Source organism: Gossypium hirsutum, chromosome A06 (genome assembly GCF_007990345.1).
Source record: "Gossypium hirsutum isolate 1008001.06 chromosome A06, Gossypium_hirsutum_v2.1, whole genome shotgun sequence".
NCBI lineage: Eukaryota > Viridiplantae > Streptophyta > Magnoliopsida > Malvales > Malvaceae > Gossypium > Gossypium hirsutum.
This window is the reverse complement of record NC_053429.1, coordinates 85,480,511-85,488,842: the sequence shown is the minus strand read 5'-3', so window position 1 is coordinate 85,488,842 and position 8,332 is coordinate 85,480,511. Positions and strand designations below refer to the sequence as shown.

Here is an 8,332-nt window from a genome sequence, read left to right as displayed (position 1 = left end):
TAGTTTTCGGTCTTTTCCGATAAATAATGAAAAAATTGGCTCATTTTCATAAATAAAATTGGAAATAGACCTTTATTGGTAAAATAGTCCAGTTACTACAAGTTTGTATTTTTCTATTTTGAAATTATTTTGCGAACGTAACACTTGTGCATTAATTTGTTTTAAGTTCTATGTTTTTGTATTATATTCTATGTCTTTGTATTATTATTATTCATGGTTATTATTAATAACAATATTTTCTTAAAAAAAATAATAAGGTTTTTTTCTTCAATTATAGGAATAAAAACAAAAAATAAAAAATTAGTATGTAATATACCGTATACAGAACAAGTACGTATAATAAATAAATAAATAAATATAAATAGTAAATCTGTTAAAAGAAAAGCCGGGAGCAGAATAAACCTTTCTTTCTCTCTACCCATTCGCTGCTCGTCAAACATTGCACAACAAAAAATAAGATCCCAAAGAAAAAGCCAAAGCCAAGGTAAGGTAAGCCAAGAAATATCAAGCACACATTCATCGTTTCTCCACCATTTCCATTCTACTTTCTCCCTCTTTACTCTCACAATTCCCTTTCCAATCCCCTTTCTTCCTTCCTTTGATTACTTCTTTCGTGTCTCCTACAGAAACAGAGAAGGGGTGTGGGTGGAGAAGAAACAAGAAAGAAATGCCGGCTCAGAAGCCTTCTTCCGAAGCCGTCTTCACATCAGAAGGCCGCGATCTCCTGCTTCTCGATCAGAGTATTTACAACCATGAACAACAGCCCGTAGAAACCGAAGATGCTGCTGATGGTACGCCTAAGCAACTTTGTGATTTTCGATAATCAATACGACCCGGGTTTTTCTTTTTGTTTGTTTGTTTTTGTTATTCAAGTATTGCTTTGGATTTTGCACAGAATCTGATCGCTGCCCTTCTCCTTGTAACGAGAATGAACAAGAGTAAGTTTCTTTTTTACTACTTCTGTTTCGATTTGCTATGTTTTGTTCGTTATTATTTTATTTTAAACTGTTTTTAAACCTTAATGCATTCAATGGCGGGGGGCTTTGTTCTGTTTTTGGCGATCTGCTGCATGGTTTCATTGTTGCACTTTAAAACGAAAGTTAGTGCTTCTGGGTTTACTTGCTCCTGACATTCAAACCTCCTCCACATGTATATTCATGAGTCTTCCAACTTCCTTTATATTTCCCGTTTGATTGCACTTTCCTTGCTTTATTTTTAGATGGGTACCCTTGTTTTTCAGTAAAACTGCTTAGAGTTTTGACTTGAGGTCTTCCCGAGTTAATCCTACCCTGGTTTGCACGAGAGTATTTTCATGGTTGTTTAAATACTTCTAGCTTTGTGTCACTGGGATTTGGTTTCTCCATGTAATTTTTAGGCATTTTCAGGGTTGTAACATCAGGTGAAGGTTGTTGACCAACTTTAGGACTTACGAGGCTTTCATTTAGTTGGGAAAAGGGAGGCTTTACCGCTTGGGTCAAGCTGTCTCTGCTTGATTCTTGGATCGATCTTTCTCTTGCTCTCTATATAACCATTGTACGATACTACTATACTGTTGGAGTACTTTGGCTGCACCAACACTTACGGTTGCAAATATTTTATGACGATGGTGTCACTATTGATCATCTTGTCAAAATGTTGGCATTGTCAAATGTACTGAATACTTTTGCTAACTGCTAACCACTTCCTGAGCTGCTAATGTTGGGATCCCTTTTTTTCTCTTTAAATATTCAGAAGTTCTCATCTATAAGTCAGTTTGAGTGAAGTTTCACAGATGTACCATAGGATATCCAATTGTCCATGTCACCCCATTGATAGACTTTTCTTATTTGCCTGCTTTCTGAATGACAGTGGTAAATTAACCTTCCAGATAATGCCTTTCTTTGAATTTTGATTGTCGAGGAATTTAATGTAATTTATTGTGCTTGTCGGAAGCTCCAAAGTTTGGAATACCTTGATTGGTTAGATTGAATGTAAGAAATTTATCCTTAGATGATGATTTACACAACTCACTCTTACTTTTGTAGTAAGCAGCATTTTCAAGAGTAATAATTCATCCATCGTATGATATGCTTCTGTCACATGACATAAAATGATGTCCTTGGATGATTTGTGTTCTTTCGTTGTAGAAGATTCACTTGAGAAATATTTGTCTATAAATGCTACTTTTCTCTTTTTCTTCCCCATATTTTTCCTCTTTTCTGCAGTGAACATAATGCTTGAAGTTTTGATAAGAGCACTGTGTGAAATTGCCAAGTAATAGTGGAGTAACTTGTAGTTTATGTCTTTAAATTTATGCATGAATACATAGTCCTGTGAAATAGAATTCTGGTTAAACAGGTAATAGTGCAGTAACGTGTAGTGTATGTCTTTATGACATGTTTAATTTATGCATGAATACATAATCCTGTGAAATAGAAATAACAGGTTTAAGAATGAAACCTAATTACTTTAAAGGATGTATACTGATTTAATTTTTATTGTTTAAATCTGAAAAGGCACGTTGTACAATTAGTCCAGTGTATTTAAAGGTCCCATATCTGGCAAAATGTTTTTACAGTTATTCTGAATATAAAAAGAGAAATAGTGTGGTGGCCTATATGTTGCTTGTTAACTGCATAATATGCTAACTGTTTTTCCCTTGTGTTTCATTGCAGTCATGTTATAGTAAAATTATCTGACGTACGTAAGGAAGTACAGTGCCCAATCTGCCTGGGTATTTTCTTTACTGATTTTTTGTTTAATATGTTAATTTTATTTTGCTGGCTACATTCTTCGTGGTAATTGACTTATTAGCATTTCTTTTTTGAACTCTTACAGTTCATCTTACAATATAGCTATCTCATGGTTGTACTTTTTTCCAAACTCCATGCATGTATATTGACGAAAATTATGCCAATATACTTACCTTAAAATGCATTTAAATTTCCGATACTAGCTTTAGCTCTCAGTCTATGAAGAAAGATAAGTATTCTTCAGTACTGGTGCATGTTCTTTTTGGCATATCTGATGTGTAAATATCAAGTCATGAAATGGCTACAATTCCTGAATTTTCATGTGTTTTGGATTCAATTTTTGGCGGTCAGTGAATCAAGTCCTAATGGTTAGGCGCTTGAGTCTTTTGTTATTCTTTTGCTACATTTGATTTTGTTAAAATTTTTTGTATGGCTTTCCCATTATCTACAATATCATGAGGTGTCGATGTTATTAGATTGCTCAACATATCTGAAAAATGGAATCAATTCTCACGCAGGACATCACTTAGAACAAGGACTATGCTTCGTCTTTTGCATTTTTACTTGTTTAAATAACATTAGTGTATAGCACATAAGCATCAACTTATGCTGACAAAAATTTCATTAACCTTTTTCTTTTGTCCAATTAAGGGATCATTCGCAAAACTAGAACTGTAATGGAATGCTTACATCGCTTCTGTAGAGAATGCATTGACAAATCTATGCGCATGGGGTATGTTCAAACTATTCCATTATTCTCACTAGTTCACTGAAACATGGATTGGATATCCTGGCCTGGTTGTAACAGTTTCTTCTGAGCTCAAAAGCTATTTATTCTTGATAATGTTTCTTGAATCTAATGGCAGGAACAATGAATGCCCTGCTTGCCGCACACATTGTGCTAGTCGCCGGTCTTTGAGAGATGATCCTAACTATGATTCCCTAATCGCAGCCTTATATCCAGATATAGACAAACATGAGGAAGAGGTATAATAATTAGGTTGATCTCTGAGTGCACTTTGGAATCTGATTTTCTATGCTATTATGAAATCTCAAACAATTCAACACTATGTGGCTTAGGAATTGACTTTGCATGAGGAGGAGAAAGCTCGGAATAAAGAGGTGGATTTCTAGTTTACTCTGGTCTATTTACCTGTATGCTAATTCAAACTATCATTTGAGTCAAAATGCATTCACGTGTCTAGTACTCCCTTTCTTAAAAATAATTAAAGACAGTAAATTATAATCTGAGATAATTTGCATCAGATCCAAGCTTCAATCGCCCAGACCTTGCATCGGCAATTAGAAGTTCTGGGTAGGAAGCGAACAGTTAAAGCCAATGCGTCTGCAACTATGAGGAGATCAAACTGCCGCTATCAAAGGAGGAGAAAATATCGAACTTCTGAACCTCAAGACTCTGATAGTAACGAGGATACCAATGAAAATGGAAGCACGGGTTCATCTTTGGCTGATGAGGATCTTACTGAGGTCAAACCAAAGAGATTGAAGAGATGGGAGGGTCGGTGTTCTCAGCCTTCATCAGCTGCTAGTGCAGACGGGGTTGGTGATGAAAATGATTCTGAAGTGAATAGAGAATCCTTGGGTGTATCTGCTGCACTTAGTCCCTCAGAAAGGCTTCACTTGGGAGCAAGTGGTATTCGCAGTCACACAGCATATGGCAGTTTGAGTGGTGACGAAAATGATTCTGAAGTTAATAGAGAATCTTTGGGCTTGTTTGCAGCTCTTAATGGCCTCTCTGAAAGGCTTCATTGGGGAGCAGGCGGCATGCGCAGTAACACAAGACATGGCAGTTTGAGTGGTGGAAATGGAAAGAAAGCCCGAAACAGCCGCCTCCCAAAGTTGGTGGATTGTCTCCAGAACCTAGAGGAGGAGGATGATGAGGTAAAGTTTAATTTTTGGTTGTGATCTTTATGTAGTCTGCCCTGGTAAAGAGTCAGCAATCTCATTTATGGCTTCAGTTACGCCAAATTATGCACCTTACTGAGACCAAAATATTATTTTCATTGCTTACCAAGTTCATGAGATGATCATTAATGTTATTCCAGATTATTATCTAGTATTGAGTTGTCACTTGCTGCAATGTTTGGATTACTGATTTTCTTATTTTCTTTCAGCTGGATATCCACCTGATGCTTGTTTCAATTGATGAACAAAGAATACCCTGTTTACAGCGGCCTTACCTTTGCTGCAGGCCTACGTTGTTGGTTAGACACCTGTGCAAGGTAGTTATTCTTCGATCAGAAACCTCTTTGCTAATTTAAAACCAGTCCATTCAGACAAGCGGAAAACTAATTCTTAATTTACATCTTACCTAGTATGTAGCTCTTCAAACTGCTTTACAAGCCAGTGAAATCGAAATATACTTGGTAAAAGAGTTATATTCTACGGTCAACATGTCAACCTCTAAGATTACCAAGCCCGGTTTAGTTGAATCAGTCAGAGATAAGTTGCAAGTATTAAAAGAGGAAGAAACTTTGGGTGGACTTGGACGCCAAACTTCCAGTCATAGCCATTTGGTAAGCTCCTCTTAGAATAAATGTTCATACTTTCACAATCATTGTATCCGAAAGTATGCTAATACATGCACATAGATATGGCATGCACATACTTTATGTTACAAAATTTTATACAGTTGGTTTGTGTTATTTTTCAGATTCTTGCATATCAGAAAAAGGAGAATAGAAATGGACAATGTCAAGTTTAGTGCGAGCCTTGTCAGACAAGAGCAAGATGTTTCCCGTTGCTGTTACAACATATTTGTGTATGAATATACATATACGTATATACATAGAGAGAGAGAGGGTGTTAATATAAGGAATCTGAATAGATTTTGCTTTTGATTGTTGCCATGGTTGAACTTGAGTAGTTTATCACATGCAAGCCGGGGGGAGGGGGGTAGTTTAGGAGTAGTAAACCAAGTATCAGTCGCATTTGGAAGCAGATATGCATAAAAGGATTGCAATCATTAAATTTATTTATTAACCATTGTCATTTTTAATAACCAACACAAGCTGCTATTATTACCTTGATTCTCCTTACAGTGTACTGTTTTAGAATTTATTAGAGATTGAATTTTTATTTTTAAAAATAAATCAGTATAATAATATTGATGGTAAATGGAAATTGCCAAAGCCTTATCTTGCCTTGCTTTTGCAAAGAGCCAAAGACCGGGAGATATTAACTTATTCAAGGGGGATCCTTGAATGACTAGTAAGACCTAGAATAATGACATCTATCATTATTTTGTGTCCCAAAAGTCACCTTCATTTCTCTTTCAATTTAATTATATATTGTGTTTGTCACATCCCTTTACTTAATTATTAGTATGCTTTTTTACATCATGTTTGTTTAAGATATCCAATCAAGATATTGAAATAAAAAAAATTTAATCTAGATTTTTATCCACACATGATTGAATTTTCAATTAATAATTCAATTTTTCTTGATTCATGTTCTTTTATTAAGTTAAACAATAATAGCTTACTTAAACTCATTTATAATATAACTTTTTACTATTTATATTCTTTTTTTTCTTTTTTATTAAAGAAAATTAGATGATGGCACCATCATTATTATACATCCTCCCAGACTGCCAAAGTCTCAGACTTAATACCGATGTACGATGAAGTCTCCCCTACCAAAATAGTGAACCCAAAACAAAAATATTCATGTATGAAATTAAAAAAAAAATTATATATATTATATATATATAACTATCAATTTAAGAAGAAGTGCCAAATTCAGGCCCAATTGAGTATTTAAGTCTGTTTACAATAATATTTGTGTTATTTATTCATAATAAAATTAGAAATAATATTTGGTATGTTGTTAGTAAGGGTGAGTGAAACTCAATTTGATTCGAAAAAAATTCAAATTTCAAGTTAATCGAGTTGAGTTTTTAAAGTTCAAATCAAATTGAATTTTACAATTCGAATAACAGATTTGTGTAAATACTCTTTTGGTCCTTCTCATTTGAAAATGAACAAATTAATCTTTCTCAACAAAAATTTCAAAAAAATTCAAAATAATTTTCAAAGTTATAAAATAATTTTTAAAAATTCAAAATATTTACAAAAATTTCAAAATTGATATATTTTTAAAAATTATAATAATTTAAAAAAAATTAAAGAATATATAAAGTTAGAATTTTAAAAAATTTCTAAAATAGTAATTTTGGGGAATTAAATAATTTAATTAATAATTCAAGTTTATATATTAAAGCATCTTATTTTTTTTATTATATTTCTTTGAAAAAAATTTTCAAATATATATGGTTTCAAAATTATGTGCTCTAACATGAAATTAGTTATAGTTATATTGTAACAAGATTTTAATTTGACATTTTTAATTTTTTAATTTAACTCGAACAATTTCACTCAATTTGGTTTGACTCAAATTTCATTTCACTCGACTCGATTCGAAAAAAATTCAAATTGAGTTAGGATGATAAAATAGGACTCATCAACTCGATTAACTTGAAATTTTTCACTCAATTCAATCGAACGCTCACCCCTAACTGTCAGTGGAGTTTTTAAATTTTACAAGTAAGGTTAATGATTGATAAGTGTCCTATAAGAGTATAATATAATATTAAAAAAGATACATAACAATTTTTTAAGGTTACTTGTGAAATAAAAAAAGTACCCAACCAAAATATCAAATACTAACAATTGACCTATATAATTATTAACATTTATATTTTATTATTTCATATTTAAAAATAAGAAAAAAATTAATTGTTTCCAGACACTTTAGTTTATGTTCAATGTTAATTTATTTTAATGTTCAAAAAATAGATTAATTTAATTATTAGTAAAATTAATTTGAGTTAAACAAAAACAAAGGAAAACGAATTTAGCTTGAGGTTAAACTATCCTTCTTGTCTATGTACTATTCATATAATTAGAATTTAGTCCTTTAATTTTTATTTACAAGAATTGTTATCTAATTTTCAAATTTCAAAATTCAAGCAACATCGATAAAATTCTTCTATTAAATTTACTTGTATGACATTTTGAAATAAAAAAATTTTTCACTTGATAGTCATGTAACAAAAAATGATATTGTAATTAACATGAATTTAATGGTGCTGACAATTAGATTTAAAATTTAAATGAACACAAAGTATAAGGACTTAAACACAAATTCAATATTTCTACTTCAAAAAAAGAAAATCTATTAATTCAAGTAGGGTTGGTTTACAAATTACGGAAGAAAAAGGACAAAAGGTAGGGGAGAATTTCAAAGAAAAGGACCTATCAATTACCAATTACATTAATTAGTCATTATGAAACTTTAACTTAAAATTTGAATGTATGTGCAAATCTATTTAGATTAAAATTTTTTTTTTGGATATATCATAATATTGATTCAGATAATATTTACTACTAAATAACATGAATTTGAAGTTTTAATATTGAGTTAATATATAAATTGTATGCATTATTAATTTGGTGAATTTTCAAAGGTTGTGATGAAATGGGTAAGCAAATAGATCCCCGCCACCTCACCACACCACCTTAATCCTTATCCACTTTTCTTACCTAAATAATGCAATCCACAAAAATGTTCACATCAAG

General features: G+C 32.1%; 1 protein-coding gene across 6 annotated transcripts; it reads left to right on the top strand.

Annotated features, from left to right (window-relative positions):
- Positions 1-363: 363 nt before the first annotated feature.
- Positions 364-5,776, top strand: LOC107961732 (putative E3 ubiquitin-protein ligase RING1a). Of its 6 annotated transcripts, none has more exons than XM_041115331.1 (12): positions 385-484; positions 627-791; positions 896-938; positions 2,655-2,713; positions 3,384-3,465; positions 3,599-3,719; positions 3,813-3,854; positions 3,999-4,386; positions 4,474-4,634; positions 4,868-4,975; positions 5,069-5,269; positions 5,407-5,776. In XM_041115331.1, exons 2-12 carry the CDS (start codon positions 668-670, stop codon positions 5,455-5,457), a joined length of 1,380 nt encoding a protein of 459 aa, XP_040971265.1. In that variant the 5' UTR covers positions 385-484; positions 627-667; the 3' UTR covers positions 5,458-5,776. The 6 variants fall into 6 exon arrangements, with proteins under 6 accessions (XP_016753313.1, XP_040971265.1, XP_016753314.1 ...); XM_016897825.2 differs by having other exon boundaries at positions 393-489; XM_016897824.2 differs by having other exon boundaries at positions 364-489; positions 3,999-4,634.
- The last annotated feature ends 2,556 nt before the right edge of the window (positions 5,777-8,332 follow it).